General features: G+C 42.3%; 2 protein-coding genes across 5 annotated transcripts in view; one reads left to right on the forward strand and one right to left on the reverse strand.

Annotated features, from left to right (window-relative positions):
* The window catches only part of GRTP1 (growth hormone regulated TBC protein 1), a 68,400-nt gene extending 50,412 nt beyond the window's left edge, over positions 1-17,988 (forward strand). For 2 of the 4 annotated variants that reach the window (XM_065591874.1, XM_005307618.4), the window contains exon 8: positions 1,730-2,210. In XM_065591874.1, coding sequence (XP_065447946.1) covers positions 1,730-1,834 — 105 coding nt within the window. In that variant the 3' untranslated portion in view covers positions 1,835-2,210. Of the gene's footprint in view, positions 1-1,729; positions 2,211-17,811 lie in introns of those variants that run through there. The other 2 variants (XR_010600443.1, XM_065591871.1) reach the window with 2 other exon arrangements.
* LAMP1 (lysosomal associated membrane protein 1) overlaps positions 5,872-19,855 on the reverse strand; it is a 35,884-nt gene continuing 21,900 nt past the window's right edge. The window contains exons 2-9 of the mRNA XM_005307619.5: positions 19,539-19,657; positions 15,591-15,810; positions 15,294-15,452; positions 11,946-12,148; positions 9,328-9,450; positions 8,239-8,308; positions 7,882-8,052; positions 5,872-6,895 (exon numbers count right to left, since the gene is read on the reverse strand). Coding sequence (XP_005307676.2) covers positions 6,756-6,895; positions 7,882-8,052; positions 8,239-8,308; positions 9,328-9,450; positions 11,946-12,148; positions 15,294-15,452; positions 15,591-15,810; positions 19,539-19,657 — 1,205 coding nt within the window. The 3' untranslated portion in view covers positions 5,872-6,755. The remainder of the gene's footprint in view (positions 6,896-7,881; positions 8,053-8,238; positions 8,309-9,327; positions 9,451-11,945; positions 12,149-15,293; positions 15,453-15,590; positions 15,811-19,538; positions 19,658-19,855) is intronic.

Here is a 19,855-nt window from a genome sequence, read left to right on the forward strand (position 1 = left end):
TACTGCAGAGGAGTAACTGTTTTTTATTTTGAGGTATAATGCCATACAAATGTCCTCACCATGGCGCTGAACAAAACTTGCAGCATGGTTTTTAAAGTTTACTTAGAGTTCATAGCTCAATTCTGTGGGCTTCTCATTTTTCCTTCTCCCTATTCAAAACAGGTAACTGTTTCTAAAGGAATACAATGCCATATCTGTGGCAAGCTTATAAATGACCCGTTTGAACAGTTTGAAGGCTGATGTGGGCTATGAGACAAAAATTTTGATGTTATTTAATATGTTTAAGCCAGCTCATGTTTGACTACTGTGTCTTTAGAGCTCACAATGCAGTTGAAGCAACAACTGTTGTGTATGTTTGCTAGCATATGAAATATTATTTCTGTCTAGAATCATGTTATGCCCCTTCTGTAACAATGTCTTTGCATAACACTTCCCTAAAAGTATAGTTTAGGGCAGGAGTAAATGTAGTGTTTTATAGTAAAAATGGGGTAGAAACGCCATAGTGAAAAGATCTAAATTGAACCACGGAGCCCAGATTACTGTTTATTTTTACATAAAATGGATTTGGTTTTATTTAAAGTTTGGCTTTGGTGAATTTAGATACATGTTCAAAAATCAAATGCACAGCTACCAGTTGGGGAATAATTGCTTGGGTAGTAGTACTGCTGAAAAGGGCCTGGGCATTATAGTGGATCACACTGATATGAAGCAACAATGTGCGACAGTTGTGAAAAAGGCTAATATCGTTAAGAGTGTTGTATGTAAGACATGGGAAGTAATTGTCCCACTCTACTTGCCCTGATGAGGCCTCAGCTGGAGTACTGTGTCCCATTCTGGGTGCCACACTTAAGGAAAGATGTGGACAAATTGGAGATAGTCCAAAGGAGAGCGACAAAAATGATATAAGATTTAGAAAACCTGGGAATGTTTAGTCTTTATTAAAGATTGAGGGGGGTCCTGATAAATCTTCAAATATGCTAAGGGCTGTTATAAAGAAGACATTGATCAATTGCTCTCCATGGCCACTGAATGTAGGACAGAAAGTAATGGGCTTAATCTGCAGCAAGAGAGATCTAGGTTAGATATTAGAAAGTTTTTCCTAACTGTACAGTAGTTAAGCTCTGGATTAGTCTTCCAAGAAATTTTGTCATCACTGGAGGCTTTTTAGAATAGGTTGGACAAACACCTGTCCTGGGTGATCTAGGTTCATTTGGCTCAGTGCAGGGGGCGGAACTTGTGGATCTCTTGAGGTCCCTTCCAGCCCAACACATCTATGTTCAGTACTGAGCTACTCATTATAGAATCATCAAGAAACTTTATAGCGTATGGCAGAATTGCAATGTGTAAAATTAAGGACAACATAATATGGTTTCAGTTGGCTTATTGTCTTACTACGGAACGTATCTCAGAATTAACTACATTATTTGAAATTTTATTTTCACACTTACATTGAATGTTGCCACTAATTAAGATCTTCTGGATAACCGAGAGTGGTTTGGAGTCAGGAGACTTAGGTTCTGTTCCTAACTCTGCAGCTGATAATACTTATCAACCTTACAAAAGCACCCTGATCTATGGCTGAAGAGTCCTAAACAGTGCTACGTGCGGATATTTACATGAGGGACCTAAGCATTTCATTAGTGCTCCTTTCATCTGTAGGTGAAATCTAGGAAGACTTTCATACACTTTGTCTGGGATCATGTTTTTAACTATCTATTCTTTGTTTTAGAAAATATTTACAGAACCTGGAAGCTTGTCCATGGCAACAATTAACAAACTTCGAGAGACTTGTAGAGCAAAGCTGGTTGCTCAGGGATCAGCCAACAATATTTAAACAGATGGATAGTTACCACAGAAATTAACACATTCCTCTACTTTCATTGCACTGACGGAAGCACAATTTCTAAACTTTCCATGAGTGTCAATTGACACTTGACCAATTTTTCCTGCCTTTCAAGTAAGTGTTGTAAACATTTTGTACTCTGTCAGTAATCTGGGAACTTGAACCTTTTACAAATGGTTTAGAATATTATCAGAGTAGAATGTGACCAATGTGGAATACTTCTTTAAAAAGTCACTACCCTTGTTTTTCTTCAGGGCATTTTGTAATGTCTGAGTAAATAGCCGGATAGAGCTATATGTACAATTCTGTATATTAATCATAAAACCACAGCCATTTGTACAAAATAAATTCTATTTATTTGTCGAAATCTGTTTTATAGAGTTCAGTGTTGTTATACGTACCTTGGTATCTGACTCCCAGGGTCTGGCAGTGACAGGCCTTCTCAGAAAATGAACAGCCCCACTATCTCAGTCTTCCCTAATATGAACTGCTCTTAGCTGCTTATCTTACCTGTACTTGCCACTACATGTCTGCTCCCTGCTTCCCTGTGGACTACCTTCCTTTCTCTTTTCTCACTCTTCCCTTGGTGCTGGCCTGCAATGTGTTGGCTGCTTCCTAGAAGCATTAAAAAAACTGAAATAGTCTAGCATCAATACATACCAATGGAGCAGTGGCCTGATATTTTCACCAGACCATCAGGTGGAAGAGTGGGTAGGGGAGCTGAACAGATAAAAGAAGAAAGGGTGGGAGTGAAGGACAGGAGCACACAGGCAGGCATAGAGTGAAAATCTGAACTCAAGAATAAGACACAGAGAAGGAATAGCAGCCTGCACTCAACCCTGGTGCTGTTAGCTAGGGACTGCAGTCCCACCTCTAAGTCGCCGTAGGGGTAATTAATATATGGAGATATACATGTCTCATAGAGATGGAAGGGACCTTGAACGGTCATCGAGTCCAGCCTCCTGCCTTCACTAGCAGGACCAAGTACTGATTTTTGCCTCAGATCCCTAAGTGGCCCCCTCAAGGATTGAACTCACAACCCTGGGTTTAGCAGGCCAATGCTCAAACCACTGAGCTATCCCTCCTGCCCCGTGCTTGGCCTTGGACGGGTTGGCAATAGCTACAAGGAGTTTTGTGGCTGCTCAAAAGGCATGGGTCCTATGGAGGTAGAATGCTAGTGCATGACGGACGTTGAGAGAGTGAAGGCTCCTGTCTGCATGGGAGGTGTGCAGTTTGGGACAAAGACAGGGAGGTGAACAGACTGATTGAGATGGAACTCTGACACCACCTTTGGGAGGAACTTAGAGTGAAGCTGTAAGGAAACTTTATCCTTGTGGAATATGGGGGGTGTGTGTGTGTGTGTGAGGGGGAGCACCTATCATGGCTGCTAGTTCGCTGGCCTGTCCAGCCGAGGTATGGCTACTAAGAACATTACCTTCATGGAGAGATGGGAGAGGGAGCACGTTGCTTGTGTCTCAAAGGGTGGCTTTGTGAGGGCAGGTAGAACAAGATTAAGGTCCCATAGGGTGTGGGTTTCAGTACTGCAGGGAAGGTATTGAGGAGACCTTTCATAAAATGGGTGGTGGTAGGGTGCGTAAAGACAGAGGAGCCATCAATTGCTGAGAGAAAGGCACTAAGTGCTGCCAGGTGGAGCCGTATAGAGCTGAGTGCAAGGCCTGACTTTTTGAGCTTGAGGAGGTAATTGAGGAGGATAGGTAGGGATATCTCAAACTGATGATAGTGATGACAGCAAGCCCAAGTGGTGAAATGTTTCCATTTAGCTCAGTAGCAGGCCCTGATGGATGCCCTCCTGCTTCGGGTAAAGATGTGTTGCATCGGGCTGGAGCATGTTCTGTCTACCCTCGAGCCCCATCCAAAACCAGGCTATGAGGTGAAGAGGATCCGGATTGGGATGCTTAGATTGACTCTCCCCTGATCTTGTGGGAATGTTGTGCGGGCAGAGTCTCTGAGGAGGTCTGTGAACCAACACTGACTGGGCCAGAACAGGGCTATGAGTATTACAGCTCTCGGTCCTGGTGAATCTTGCAGAGGACTTGGAGGAGCAGAATGGGAGAGGGGGAAAGGCATAGCAGAGGGCACCCATCCAGGATAGGAGAAGCATGTCGCCTAAGTCCTCCTGTATGACTAGAGGTAACTTGCAGTTTTTGCAAGTGGTGAGAGATCCCATGTGCGGACGAGGTAGCGGAGAGTGACATCACTGAGTTCTCACTCGCAGTTGAGGAAGGGAGTCCTGCTGAGTGCGTCTGTCAGGGAATTTTGGGTGGCCAGGAGGTGCGTGGCTTGGAGAATCACATGGTGTTTGATGCACCAGTTCCAAAGGTGGATGGACCCTGAACAAAGGAATGGAGCCTTAGTGTCGCCCTGTTTGTTGATGTGGACAATCAGTGCTATAGTGGCTGAGAGTAGTTGACTGTGCTGTGATTGGATCAGAGGAAGAAACGCCTGGCATGCTAAATGAACTGCCCACACTTCTAGGATGTTTGTGGATTTCAGCCTCACAGTGTACAGATGCCCTGTGCTATGTGATGGTCTGGGTAGCCCCCCCGATCCCGCAAGGGAGGTGTCCGTTGTGATGGCCTGCAGGATGGGGGAGGTGAAGGACGTGCTGACCAAACTTTGGAGGCGTCAGTTCACTAGGTGAGGGAAGCCAAAATTGTTTGGGCGACAATGACTTGCCTCCAGCTGGTCCATGTGGTGTCTGTAAAGGGAGAGGAATCACAATTGGAGGCAATGGAGGTGGAGACATGCATGCAGTGGCACATAGGTGCAGGCTGCCATATGCCCGAGGAGGGAGAGGCAACAGCAGACTGCAGTGCAAGGGGTTGTGGCATAAGTCCCGTCACCTATGGCTATCAGTGTTGCAAAGCGATTGGATGGAAGGCCTGTGCTGCAACTGAGTTAAGCCATGCCCTGAAGAAGTTGATCATCTGTGTAGGCACAAGCACTGACTGCTTGTTGATGCAGACCCCCAGAGAGGGCAATAGAGCATGAAGAGTGACTGAGATGGAGTCAGTGGGCTACAGAACCTCAGTTGCCCAGCCAGTATCTTTCAGACTTCATTTATAAAATAGGAGTTTCTAGTTGGCTCAAACCCAACCTTGAACTGGGGAAGAATGAACAGCTTCCAACTCTAAAAAAAAAAAAAAAAAAATTACACCCCTGTATGTATATATACACACATACATTACACACAGGCCTAAGGGAGAACTGTGTGTTGCAAGACCTCAGCACCTGCTAGTACAACCTACTTGCTCCTGCTGCAGGCATCCGACTCCACTGAAAGAGGGATGGGCCTGCACAATTTGAGGATTTTATGCCCCACAGTAGAAGGAGAAATGCAGGCCAGTGATGCAACTCACTACATTCAAGCAGATCAGAGCTAGTTTTTACACATTGCCAGCCCTTCCCAAATGGTAAAGGATTCCATCTATGCAGTGGATACATCATCTCCTCTTAAATATTTCTGGCCACCTTCCTGCCAGAGAAAAATGTAGAAAGTCAAGCTAGTCTCAGATGCCCTCCAGTACTATACTACTCCTTGGAGTAATAATCTAGTCCTTTCAAGGTTACTTAGCATAACAGTGGTGTGTGATCAGTCAGTTACAAATGCTAGTTTAGTTTGTGTAAACATGATGGGTATACGGAGGTTCAGGGTTTATGGGTATATGTACACTGCAAGGAGAAGCATGAGTAGGTATACCTGCTGTAGTTCTGGCTGCACGAGCTAGAACAAAAGTGTCAGTGAAGCTATGGCATCACAAACCTGGCAATGACCCTGACTATGTACATGCTGAAGCCCATGCCACCACAGCTCCCCGGCTATTTTTAGCAAAGCTCAGCAGGCATGCTAGCCCAGGGTGTAATATCTCTGATGAAAGAGTACACCTACTGCTAGAGTCTGACTATTTTAAAGTGAGTAGGGAGTGGTAGATACAGCTTCACTCTTTGATCAGATTGTTTTTTTTAAAAAAGCAAGAGCGATGATGTGTAGAAAGGTATTGACACTATACAGAAAAATGTGTCTTTATTAGCATTGTTATAGGCAATGCATACATAAGAACTGATCCTTAAGTGTACAACCCCAGCCATGTTTAAAGCAAGAGCAGCAGCAGATTAAATTGATCTTGTACATATCTGCAGTAACAGGATTGCCCTGGAACATCCACCAGAAGAGACTGAAATTAACTTTACACCCCCCCCCCCCCAAAAGTAAATAAACACACCCATTTTATATTTTAAAAAGGGCCAGCTCTTAAGCTGGCAGAGCATCAAAAATATCAAATAGGGAATTGCCCAATTGTAAATATGAGTTCCTATAATGTTTAAATATTGCATTGTTCATACCCTGCAGGTGCCAGGCATGCTGTGTTTAAAGCTCAGTAAAAAAACCCATAGATTTGGGGGGGGGGGGTGTGTGGACTACAGTGGCAGGGGAATTAATTTTTACATTTTGGTCGGTCAGTCATTACTTAAAAAGGTATCATCAGTAGAATTACTAGCTTCATCACAGGAGGGTAGTAGTACCAGCAGTGAAAGCTTCCCTTTGTTAGACTTAAATCTGAGTGAATGAATTAGCTACACACCAGTCTGGAATATTTCTAACTGACATTAAATTCATGCCAATTCAGAAAAGCACTCTTAGCTTGTTTCTAAGTAGGTAAATATTTAACCAGTTAGCAAAATTAAACACCAGAATTGGAGAGGTTATTCCTTTGTGCATAGTTAAATGCTGCAAGATCGATTCACATTTAATAAAGCAGAATTTAACAAGCATTTTGCAAGAAAGACTATGCTCCCTTATAATAAGGAATCTCAGTGTAGGGGAAATTAATTTATCCCACTTCTTGCAACTGCTCTTCATCAACCCCTGGATTCATTTAAGTGCAAGTTATTAGATTGTTTGATATCCAGCATGGCTTCTCTTTCTGCCAATCAAATAAGCAATCAAGACAATCAGGACAAGTCCAGCAAGGGCTGCGCCAACAATTATAGGGATCACCATGTTATTTTCATCCAGCTGACATTCTTCCACTGTAGAGAGGAAAAAAATTCACATTAGGCACTGGCCCATTGATAGGAAAGGTACCAAACTCAGTTGATTTCCTGTTGGAAGATTCTACTCCTAGCATCCAGATGAATGCTAAACTTGAGCTAGTTAACTTTTAACTTGTGGCCTGGCAGCAACAATGGAAGGAGCTCCCTTACTATAGCTATTGTAAGTCAACTTGTTTTTCAAGATCATTCAGTAAAGAATGAATGATTGAACAGCTTGTTGTTTATCAAAAGGGTACACATACAATAGTAGATTTATATATACAAGTTTCCCCACACATTAATAGAGCCAATACTACAGGAGCCCACCAGCAGCTTCTCTTCTTAGCTACCCAAACTCCTCTCACCTACACCTTCCCTTGTGACTACAGCCAGAGAGCTCACTTAACCAGTTAGGAACTCAGCTTCTCAGATCTTTGCTCCTTTGGTACGATTGCCCAAGAGAACACTCGGTATGAAAGTGAAACTATAGATGCTCTAAAACTATTCTGACAGGTTTCAGAGTGGCAGCCATGTTAGTCTGTATCTGCAAAAAGAACAGGAGTACTTGTGGCACCTTAGAGACTAACAAATTTATTAGTCCACGAAAGCTTATGCTCTAATAAATTTGTTAGTCTCTAAGGTGCCACAAGTACTCCTGTTCTTAAAACTATTCTGTGCACTACAATAGTGTGCTTCTGTCTTTATATGCACAATTTCAAGAAAAAACTTTGCATTTATTTATTTGTAATGCACTAGCCTTAATTCAGACAGTCCGCTAGCTGTACTTGTTGGTCTGAATCACAGTTGTAATGAGGCATGCTGTGAATGTGAGCTTTTGACAGAGCTGAATTTATTGAACTGGCTACTAACTCTAAAGACTAGATTCCGAAAAGAATATTCAGATATGCTTAAATCAGTAAAACATGCAAGTTCATTAAAACCTTTCATGACACTTTAAACTGTAGATGTATGCAGTTTTTTACCTGCTCCAAATTTGTTTTCATCGATCTTGAAAACCTGGACCTGAACATCAAATACATTGACAAAGACACTGTCTGTGACCCAAAGTTTCTCCTCTGCATTACACTTATAGGAGTTCCCCAGTTTAGCTCTCAGCTCACTCATGCTGCTGTTAACAGCTTCCATCTTTGTTTCTGTGCAATGAAATGTGTTTGAGAAACAGAAGTTGCAAAGGTTAAGAAAATTCAAGTAGTTAAAAACAGAACACATATTTGCTCCCCCACCCCGGGACTTCGCCCTCAGTATTAGTGTGCATGTATCTAGGCTCCCTTAGTATTTATAGGGCTAGTCTATGACTTTTATTTAACAAAAATCCTTACCTTTAGCTTCAGAAGGCAAAGTTGTGGTCACATCGACACCGTGCAGGAAAAACTTATCAGTACTTGTATTCTTAAAAACAAAAACAAACAACCACAAAAGAGTTGGCATTCATACATAACGTTTTAGACCATTGAAGTACAATGTAGTTCTACAATTGAAGAGTTTAATGCATCCTCACTAGAAGTGCTGAGGTCACTAAAAAAAAAAAAAAACCCACCCACCCACCCAAAACCCAAGACATTCTAGAATATGATACCAACTACAGTTTTAGGGGGGGGGGGGAAAAACCCACAATGGAGAGGGATTCAACTTAGGGAAGAATATGCCAGGTAAAGTGGTCACTGGTAGTCAGGCTAAAAATGCCTTGAGATTTTTTAAAGAGCTACCAAGTTAGCATTTGAAAATGGTAAACAAGACAAATACTCTCAACACCACAATCGCCTGCTGACCCAGGATGGTGGGATCTGTAGAATACAGTCAAGGACACAGCACAAGTGCTCACTGGAAGGCCTGAGAGCGCCAGGGTCTACATTAATGGCTTTAACTCAAACCAACATCAATATTGTCAGCCTTTAAAGGAAATAAAGGGCTATCAACCAAGGAAATAAAAGGGCTATCAACCCTTCTGTCACATGTGCTGCTGATGCAACAAAGGAAGCATAGTACCTAACAAATCACTGCAGAAGACAGTGAAGCAGCAGGTACACCGGTCATGCTTTATAAACAGTATTACTAAGAGGACTTTAATCCAATTCCTTCTGCAAGCTTGTCATATAATTAGGTGAAACACCTGTTTTCAGAAGTCTGTTCCCCTAAAGGTTTTTTCAAGGAACAGAGCTACCAACAGTCTCATTCATGGACAATTGCACAACGTATTCGTAACAAAGTGCTCCTTCATTCCCCACCATTTCTTCTACTTAAAAATTCTCTCCCTCCTCATTGGTTATACATTCTGTAGGGGATGTAACCAACTTTTTTGGAATAAAACTGTCACAAAATAAATAAATCTATCTTGAGTCCAGAACAGTTTAGTCACATCTCAAAAGCATGCCAGAGCTGTGCAAGGTACTACACTGAAGCACCCTTACCAGTAGGAAATGGAATACAAGTCTGGTTTTCCCAAAAGTCAGGCTCAGAAAGGCAGAGGAATGGTTACAGCTCCCAGAGAAAGATGTATTCACGGGAACAAAATTCAGCACCTCCAATCCAGTCTGTGGATGAAAGAAGGGCTGGTTATTACATCTTACAGCGAGATGTTAATGCTACCGCAGCTTTCAGCTCATTGCTACCTGGCTTCCGCTCAGATGCATGAAAAATTGCATGTGGACACCCCCATGCATGTAAAAGGTGCTGGTTATGGGAGCACAGGTTCCTTGTGCTTACACCACCATTCAAGCCTTGCTGCGCTCTCCTTAAGGTCCAGACCCTTGGCTACAGTCAAACTGTATTGTCCAGCTAAAACATCTTGTGGATAAGGAAGCTAGTAATGCATTGAAGAGCCTGATGGAAACATCAGCCATCACCACCAATGCACGAAGGCTTATTAAATTAGATTAAAGCAACCATATGAACACTCTTCTGCTTCCACAGGAGGGAAAACGGAGAAAGGCCATAAGGGATTATCTTGCCGATTACTGACTCATGTAAAGACAAGACAGTTTGAAAGGCTTTATTTACAGAATGCTAACATCTCAGCATTTCAGACAATCCTGTTTGCACAGTGCTAGGGGGTAAAGGTTTTAAGCCTGTTGGATTGAATCAGAAATGTGCACATACAAGCTTTCTGATGATTAAGTTATTTTCTTTTAATTTGGCAAGATTAAACACCTGTGTCTTGACTGATGTAGCACAAAATGCCAAACCTAGGGGTAAGGAGGAATCACCAAACTGTCCTCAGCAATACTTAGAACTCCTGAGAACCAGGTTTTGGGAGTAGACTGCCAGTAGAATTTTACAGGTTGGCTGGCCCTACAAGAGATCTTTTATAAACTCCTACTATTCTTTAGGGCAGTGATTCTCAAACAGGGGTATGCATACCCCTGGGGGTACATCAACTCATCTAGATATTTGCCTAGTCTTACAACAGGCTAAATAAAAAGCACTAGTGAAGTCAGTACAAACTAAAAATTACTTTTATACTGAAATATAAGTAAATCATTTCTATTCCAATTGATTCATAATTATATGGTAAAAATGTGAACATCAACAATCTGTTAGTAACAGTGTGGCTGTGACACTTTTGTATTTTTAGGTCTGATTTTGTAAGCAAGTAGTTGTGAAGTGAGGTGTAACTTGGGTGTACACAAGACAAATCAGACTCCTGAAAGGGGTTAAGTAGTCTGGAATGGTTGAGAGCCACCGCATTAGGGGACAAGTGAACCATCTGGGGGGGAAGGGATAGTTCAGTGGTTTGAATATTGGCCTGCTAAACCCAGGGTTGTGAGTTCAATCCTTGAGGGGGCCACTTGGGGATCTGGAGGAAAAAAAAAAAAAAAAAGTACTTAGTCCTGCAAGTGAAGGCAGGGGGCTGGACTCTATGACCTTTTGGGGTCCCTTCCAGTTCTATGAGATAAAATATATGGAGATATACCTATATTTATTTCAGCAGGGCTAGAAGTTCATGGTGCAGAAAAGGGCTTACTAGATTCCATACAGAAGACCCATAAACTTACAGGTAGGGCTGTGAAATGCATTTTCCATCAATACAATCACTAGGGATCAAGCAAGTCACCAGCAATGTTAACATCCACAAACCAGTTCACATGCCTTACCTTCTGGACCTCACAGTATCCAAAGTTTGATGTCAATCATCTCCTTTGACTTGCATCCAAATCATGGACCAGCAAAAAGGGGACTTTGGTTGCAAGCTCCCAAGGACGGGAGCTTTTGGTCTGTCCAATAAGCCTTACTGTGGTTTGCCAGGAAAGAGCCCAATCTATCAGAGTGGATTCCCAATTATTCCCCTCCAGCAGACCTGTTCATGAACTAAGGAAGGTACAGGCTTGACACCAAAGCTGGTGAGCTGAGCTTTGCAGCAAAAGTATAGAGCCAAGAAACAAGAGTAGGCAGGAGGAGGACTGAAAAAGTGCCAATAGACTCTGCTGCAAAAAAATATATAGTTACAGGGAAGACTAGTAAGTTTGTCTATAAACCAGTTCTGCCCCCTCAAAAATTCATGTGTGTTGGCCTTTGAAATTGCTGAAACTGTGTGAGACTGAAACTCAAATTGCAATATCAGAATATCAAAGGAGGACTGTCAATTGTCTGCACAGAATTTGAAAGTTTGTTCATATTCAGATGCCTCATTTTCAAACAGACGGATTTGTGTGTCTAAAGGACGCAAACACATTTAAGTAGCATCTTCATTTTCCAGATTCTCCTTTTGATGTTTTCAACTGTTTCTATGGCTTGAACAAATGTTTGTTGGATTTCAACATTCAAGTTGTATAGTCCTGCTACATAATAGACACATTTAAGGGTCTTATCCAGGACAGCTCCCAGTACATCAGGAACACGCTATTTATAGCAAGTTTCCACTAATTCTGTATTGTCTGAATATCCACTGTATCAAGTGGAAATATTAAACAATTCAACTGGAGAATCATAATGGAGTACGGTTAACTCAGTCCAGTCTACGAGGCATAGGAAAGCAATATTTTCACTAGCTCTGTGTAAGTGTATAGTGTACAAATCAAACCAGATATACCTTTCCATCTTTTCTTAGATACGTCACATTAAGCTGCAGCCCCATATGAGCAAGTACACAGGTTCCATTTGTACCAGTCACATTGTATTTCCCAGTCATTGGATTTTGTGGAGGGGAGGTTGGTGCCTGGCTTGTAGGTGTCTGGCTAGTAGTTGTAGGGGCTACAGGAGTAGTGGGTATCTTATCTGCAGCACACACAGTTTCTGGAACGAAAGGAGTACAAGATGATAAACATCAAGTATAACTGCACAAAATTACAAGGAAGTCATTCACACAACAGAAAGATTTTAAGACTAATGTATCTTTGAGGGAGAGGAGGGAATGAACATCCCCTTATTTTAAGGAGTTTTAGTCTTAATACCGTCTATTAAGAACAACTGAAAGAAATTCAAGAGTCTAATTTACTTTTTACCAGTTAGATTCAAATACAGAACTGGTCAGCTTCACTTTCTTCTACTTTTGTACTAGGAACAAGGCATTATGGGTTTTGAGAAACCCATTCTATTTCAGTTACCAAGATGACACATGCCTAGCCTTATTAGTTTTAGCAAAACAGCAGTTTATGGTGAAACAGAAGCTATCCATCCATTAGTTTGACATTAACGTATCTTCACCAAATCAAGAACATTTACACTTATCCCTGATTTATCATGATGCAGCTAGCTCCCCCTGCCGGCATATACATAGCTAGGCTCATGTTGCAACCCTAGTCTGTTGGCTGCCAGCACACTGGAAAGCAGATGCTTGTCCTTGTGTTATCCTTGAAAGCCATTTTCTAATATAGTACCATTCTGGGACCTGCACCCCTGAGCCTCTCCCCACGTCCCAACCCCCTGCCCCAGCCCTGATCCCCTTCCCGCTCTCCAAACCCCTTGATCCCAGCCCAGAGCACCCTCCTGCACCCCAAACCTCTCATCCCCAACCCCACCCCAGAACCCACATCCCAGCCCCAATTTTGGGAGCATTCATGGCCCACCATACAATTTCTATTCTGCAATGTGGCCCTCAGGCCAAAAAGTTTGCCCACCCCTGATCTAGCTGATGATGGAGCTTGTTCACAGGCTGCTCTGTATTGTTCCTTCTAATGATTGTCCAAAATACACCTGTCCCCTCTAGCAGAGGCACAACCTGTGAGGTTCATTCCCTCTGTCAATTCCTACGTCAGACCTGCTTGCACTAGTAGCCAACCCCCCACTTCTCTGAAGGGAACAATTTCTGTTTTATGCACCTTCAGCTGGCCGGCCTAGCTTCTGTTCTTGTCCAGTTCAAAGCCAGGATCCAGGTGGTAAAGGAGAAGGAAAAGTTGTCATAGGGGAGCAGTGACCCAAACCATCCTTATTGTTTGCCAAGAGATGCCAGGGGTCTCCTAACGCTAGTTAGTGACTTTTTTGAACAACTCTTCCAAGGCTCCTGCATTCTGCTCCTTTTCTAAACCAGGCCCACAGGTCAAGGAAAGGAAATCCCTGCGGTATACGACCCTAAGCTTTGAGCCATGATTATGTCCCATTCCAAGAATGCTACTCTTTAAAGAGTCACATTTACTGTTTTTATGTGGCTAAAAGAGACCATGCAGCAAACACTGTAGTGCAGATCTGGCTTGTGTCTCTGAGGAACCACTCGTTGAGTTTAGTCTCCATGCTGTGCATGTAGTTTTTGGTTACTTAACTCTTTAGCAGTGGTTTTAAATAAATATGCTCCAAAATTTCAGCCTCCATAAGTTTTATTGTGGGCTGCAGGTCAAGAAGGATTGTACTTAAACTTCAAGCTAATTAAACCCTCAAAGCATACACTAACACAGAGCCCTGTATGTTCTTTGGAATCTCCGGCCATTCCAGGGCAAGGTATGCCAAGGAGCTTACATCTCAGTGAGAGACCGGACCAGCCTTTCCGGTCCACGGTGGACTTGGTGTAGATGCTGCATGGAAGCCCTGTTTGGCTCTGCTCTCTGAGCCAAGGCCCTGGCCTATGAGATCATTCCCCCTGTCTGAGCCTAAGGACAAGCCAGAGTGCTATTCAGTAGGTTTATGTGGTGCCACACAGAAGACCTTCCTACAATTACTGCAGCTACACAGCCCCATATATTGAGGCCTTTAGTATGTTTGGGGAAATTGATTAGCCTGTGTATTGCAGAAGAAAGGATCCTATTTGCATGTGGGAATAAGTCCCAAATACAGTGCAGATGTGTTATTTTCATTGATTTATAAAAGATGGTTCCCCATAATAGCCAGCCACCTTTTTAAAGCAAGGATGCCAAGCTGTCTGGTCACCAGAGGCCAATATTGAATATGAGCTTGTATCCTTCAGTATCATCTTAGACCAAGGCAAAAACTGAACAGGTAAACTTCCTGCACATCTATCTTCAGGAAAGTAGGCAATTTGCTACCAGCAGGTAAGAGTCAGGTCTCCCTTTCTGCAGCAGCAGCACCCACTTCCCCATGTGAAAGAAGAACCAGGAATATATAATTAAGTAAATCCCAAGACAGTTAAAATCTCCAGTCTAACTTGTGACTACAATATCATAATTGCACTCTGAGGAGAATGAATACAGGTGTAGCTGAACCAGTGAAGAACACAGTCTACACTTGTATTTACACAAGGACGAGCCTCATTCAGCACCCTTTCAGAAATTCCCATTGAACAAAGAGGGGTTTGGAGAGACAGACACTGCAGACTAGTTTCCTGCACTAGAAAGATCTGTTGTATGGGAAAGCACAGCCATGCTCCCTTCCCCCAAATCCCTTTCCCAGTTTTCTATGGAATAAGCTGGACCCAGCTGAGGAGGTCCTGGTAGGAAGCATTCATGCGGAAACACCAGCATGCACTTTTTTAAAAATTTAATTGATTTGATGTTCATGGAATGTACTAGACAGCTAGAGTGAAATCCAGACTCTATTGAAGAGAGAGAGTTTTGCTATCAACATCAGTGGGAGTAGGATTTCACCCTCTCTTGATGGCTGGTCCTGTTTATCAGGTGCAGAACAGGCAGCAGCAGCCGCCACTGCCTCCTATATCGCACCATTAATATGCTTCAGGGACCCTTTTGTAACACTTACAACGTCCAGGCAGATACAATCCTTGGCTTGTACCAAGGCTGCCAATGTGTGCTTGTCATGATGCGGGTACCTATCCAGGAGAAATTGAACTGAAGCCACATGAGTTCACTGTACAGCTGTCAGATCGTGGCTTTCATGTCCAGCCTATGCTGGCAGTGAACAGAAGTCATCTCGAGGTGAAAGGATATTTCTATTTCTGATTACTTAGTCACACAGGCCTCCACAAACCTAGTGGAAACAACAAGGTAGGTTTGCTTGTCTCAGTATATTTTCTCAATAAACCAGAGATACTTACCATTTCCACTTAAGGTATGATTCACAAGATATGCTTGAAGTGTAACATTGCTAAGAGTTATGGTCACATTCGACATATTCATCCGGTTGGTACTGAAACATCTATATCTTGTGTCCAAGTCTGCTTGAATATTAGTTTTTTGCGAAACCTCGTTTTTTCCTGTAACAAAAAAATTTACAGTTCTGCAAATATTAGGATGTCGCCAGACAGCACTGCACAGAAAAATAAAGAGTGCTATTCCACATGTAAAACAATTCAGGTGCATACAACAGAAAGTCAATAAAATGTTTACTTCACCTCCAGTTGAGTTGGGGAACACAGTTGTATCAGATAAATTGTAAAGGAACGTTAGCTCATCAACGCTGTACAGCTTTGAGGTCTTTGTGAAATTCATTTGTAACAAATGTCCTGCTCCAAATCCAATCGCCAGTATAGGAGCCGATGCATTCTCTTTACCACAACTGCTTTTGTTTGCCAGTACTTCAGCATTTTGTGCAAGTGTGAAATCTGCTGCCAGCTAAAGTGGGTAAAATCAAGAGAGTTTTAAATGGGATTAGTAAAGGTCTTCCCTACTGTTACTTTTCAGATATCCTATGCAATTACTCCAGCACTCTCAGCCAGAGTCCATTACCACAGGGTGAACATTCTTAGCATTCAAGTACTTAAACCTCAAAAAATACTTTAGTGTTTGAGATTTACAATTTTTTAAATAGCATTTTGCTCCATGAACAATTAAGGAAACACCCCCCACCCACCATGAGTCGGATTGTACCCGACTTCCTGAACTAAAGAAGCTGTGGTACAGGAATTCAGATAGAAAGTGAAAGTTTGGAGAATTTAAGCTTTGTTCTCTGGTGTTCTAATACATCTGGGTAACAAGGACTAAATTAACAGTACAGCTTGCACAACTCTTGCTTGTCTATGATTCTTATTAATCTTTTACTTACTTTCTGAAAAGGAGCAATAGGAGGAGTTCTGACAAGGTTTTACATTGGCACTGAAGGCCAAAGTGAACACTGGAAAGTTAACAAGCTGTACGAATGTTTCTCAACCTTGTTTTGATACCAGGGACCGGCTTGCTGCTGCCTTAAACTGTGTCAGGGAGATCTCAGGGCTTGGTGCCAATCCATGGACCAGTCATTGAGAAACACTGTGTGTAGCTGATCTTTTATAAGGGCCTGTCGGCTTGAGTTAAGAAAGCAGCTTCCTTTGAATGCTAGTGTATGCCAAACTTAAGTTTTAGATAGTTCAGAATGTTAGGGCCCTCCACAGCTCATTCCTCATACATGCCATACAAGGGAATCTTGCTAGGCCAGAGCTGGACATTCTAAAATATTGCCTACTAATGAGGCATGAAGCTCAAGGGATTACAGATGGATAGGGAAGCTAGCTGCTCAAAAGGGCACTTTATACAGGATGTATAAGCAGACATTTGGCTCCATCTCGTCTGTGCTAACCATTTCCTTAGAATATAATGAAATTTGTAGAAGATTGAGGACAAGTATTCACACAACAGGAAGTCATCTCTAGTTTTACTTTCATTCTCTCTTCTGTTTCTTTCTATCATATCCCACAATCCAGTAATTTCTGCCCATTGAGCAATTTCATCTTCCTGTTCAGTGTATTCTGTTCTCTTTCCTTACTAGCTATCTCATTTTGCATTCCTCTTCTCTATACATACACTTCGATTTATCTACTCTCACCTTTTAACTCCTTTCCAGACTGACTAAGTGGCAACCAACAGGTTTTTTGTTTTTTAAAGTTAGGTGCCCTGGCCAAGTGCTATCTACCGTGAAGGCAGCCCAAACAGACATCCTACCAATCAGCATACGGATTTCCTTTTAGTTTTCAGTGCTGAAGTATACAGCACTTCCCAGTTCTCTTCACCCATGGCAGGTGCAATTTATTCAACTGAATGACAGAGAGATTTTTAGCATGATTCCTAGCCTTAGGATATGCAGTGAATTTAGGGTGATATCCTGGAGGGCAGACAGAGACGGGCAGACAAGATCTTACCCATTATACACGCCTACAATTTGCAATAGTACCCAGGGTTACAACTTTAACTGCAGTGGTTTTAAAAGAAGTTAATTTAAATCCAAGTCAGTTTTAAACACAAGTGAGATCAGTGGACGTGAAACTTGAAGAGCTGCTTGCCTACAAGCTCTATTTTTTCAGCCAGAAGGGCAGCAGGTGCAATGAATCAGTCCTTAATTGATTTCCAGTAGACACTTCCCTAAAGACTATAATCACTGACACTTGGTGCAATATGATTTAAATCAGTGGTGCTACTAATTATTTATAGATATGGAGATTTTATTAGACTGTTTTCTCTATAAAAATTAAATCATTCAAGATCTGAACTTCTGTATTTCATGATCTGTATTTTATCTGGCATGATCATTGCAGCACTTTAGGAATAATGAACTTGCTAGTGTAAAATCTGTATCAAGTCAAGTGAAGCACAAAGTAACTAAGCAGTTGATTTGCAAACAAGTTAACTATCTTTCAATTCTAGAACGAAAGCAACATTTCAAATAAAGTCCACTGGAATATATGAAGAACGTGGACAACAGACTTTGAACCAACTAACTCCTCACTGAGATCGCTGAAGACTTTTTTGTATGTCATGCAAAAGGTTTTAAATTTCAAAAGCTACTTACCCTCAGCTTTAGTGATAGTATATTTATGAGACATGAACTAAGCTAAGGTAATAGTATGCTCAAAGGTGAGTGTTCCAAGTTTCAGAATAAGGGAAGCAAAAATAATCTTACAGAAACAGTTTGCAGCTGCTTCTGAAGAGCGCTTCATTTCAACTGAAATAAGCAGATTCAATTGGCAGTGCTGTACTGAAACTGGCATAATGCAGATGATGCAGTGTTTTAGATGTTGCTTTACATACGGAAGAGACTGGCTTGGGTAATTGTTCCCTTCCTCTGTAAAATGCTTTGAGAGCTCCTTAGATATAAGGGCTAAAGTAAGTATCCGCTCCATTTTACAGATGAGGACACTAAGGCACACAGGCAAAAGTTATTTGAAGGTCACAGCAGTTCAGTAGCAGAGCAGAGCCAATAGAACCCAGGTCTGAACTCCCCACCCAGTGCCCTGTCCACTGGACCTAGAGTGGTCACCTCTGAGATACAAAAAGAGAGACACCTGGGATGATCCTGAGCCCATAAGACTAGACAGCTTGCCGTGTGTAGTACGCACCTTTACAGATTGCCAGGGACGGCTACCAAAAAAAGGGACATGCTGGGAAAACCTGGCCAGGTGGCAATGCTAGCTGTATCATGCCGTCTCCAAAGGAATACTAAAAGCAGTGGACAATTAAAATACTCAAATGAGTATTTAATGAGCATATAGCATTTGTTGACCCAATAACGGAGCTACAAACTGGATAGGTAAACCTAGCAGCTTCAGCAATTGTCCCAATACACTGGAGCTCTCATAAAAAACAAAACCATGCAGACTCAAGTGGAGTCTAGCTATACAACTGGCAGACAGACATCTAGAGAATTCTCCTGAAGCGGTCCATAGGGTCTAAAATTTTTCTTGGCATAAAAGCAGATTAAGTGCATACACAAAGCAGGAGAATCACAGTATGAAGGGCACACTGTCCGCTGAACTGAAGGTCACAATTTAAGAAAGAAGCCAACAGCAATATCTGCAGGATTTGAGATTGTCTATACTGAGGTAAGGCAAACTAAGCGTTGCTGCTCTTGGTGTAGTGCAGCAGTCCCCCAACTTTTTACAATGCAACCCCCCAGGAGCCAGGCTGGGAGCAGAGCTGGGCAGTGCCAGTGGGGTCTGGCCTGGGCCCTGCTGCGTTTCCCCCCCTCCCTGGAACATTCCTCCATGCCCCCTAGAGGGGCATGCCCCACAGTTTGGGGACCACTGGTCTAGTGTATTATGTAATCTGAAGTATTAAATGCACCCTTCAGCAGCAGCAAAATGCAGCAGCTTCTAGTATTGATGTTAAGACGCCAAATTAAATCACTCAAGTTCATGCAGCAGCTGGTAGTCTTAGTACTATTAGTTTTTCCCAAAGTCTACTCAGGAAATAAAGCGTCAGAGAGCCATTCTTCCAGAAGCAAGGAGGAATAAAAGATTTAAAGAGCATTGTTTGCGCAAGCAGCTTTTCTGGCTTCATGTTTGCTTTAACTTCTAACAGAACCCACCTGCACCAACATCAGTCTTCCCGTTTAAAATGCAAATTAGAAGTAAACATTGAGCTACTGCTCCTACCTGTTGACCACTCTTGGTGCTGTATTCCACTGAGAAGGACACTGACAGATTAGCTATTATGCAGACTTTACCACTCTGATCTGTCACTTCAAATGCTGACCAGGACATCTGTAAAAACACTGTTAAGAGTGGCAAGTAGTTAGTTTCAAACAAAGTGTTACTTGAAGAAACACAGGCTGTAGTGTAGACATAGCCTAGGTCAACAAAAAACTCATGTCGCTCAAGGTTGTGAATGTTCCACTCCCGAGGGCTTAGGTCAGTTAACTTATGTTGCTCGTTCGCACATCACTACATTGGTGGGAGAGCTTCTCCTGCAG

This window comes from Chrysemys picta, chromosome 1 (assembly GCF_011386835.1).
Source record: "Chrysemys picta bellii isolate R12L10 chromosome 1, ASM1138683v2, whole genome shotgun sequence".
In the NCBI taxonomy this organism is placed as follows: Eukaryota; Metazoa; Chordata; order Testudines; family Emydidae; genus Chrysemys; species Chrysemys picta.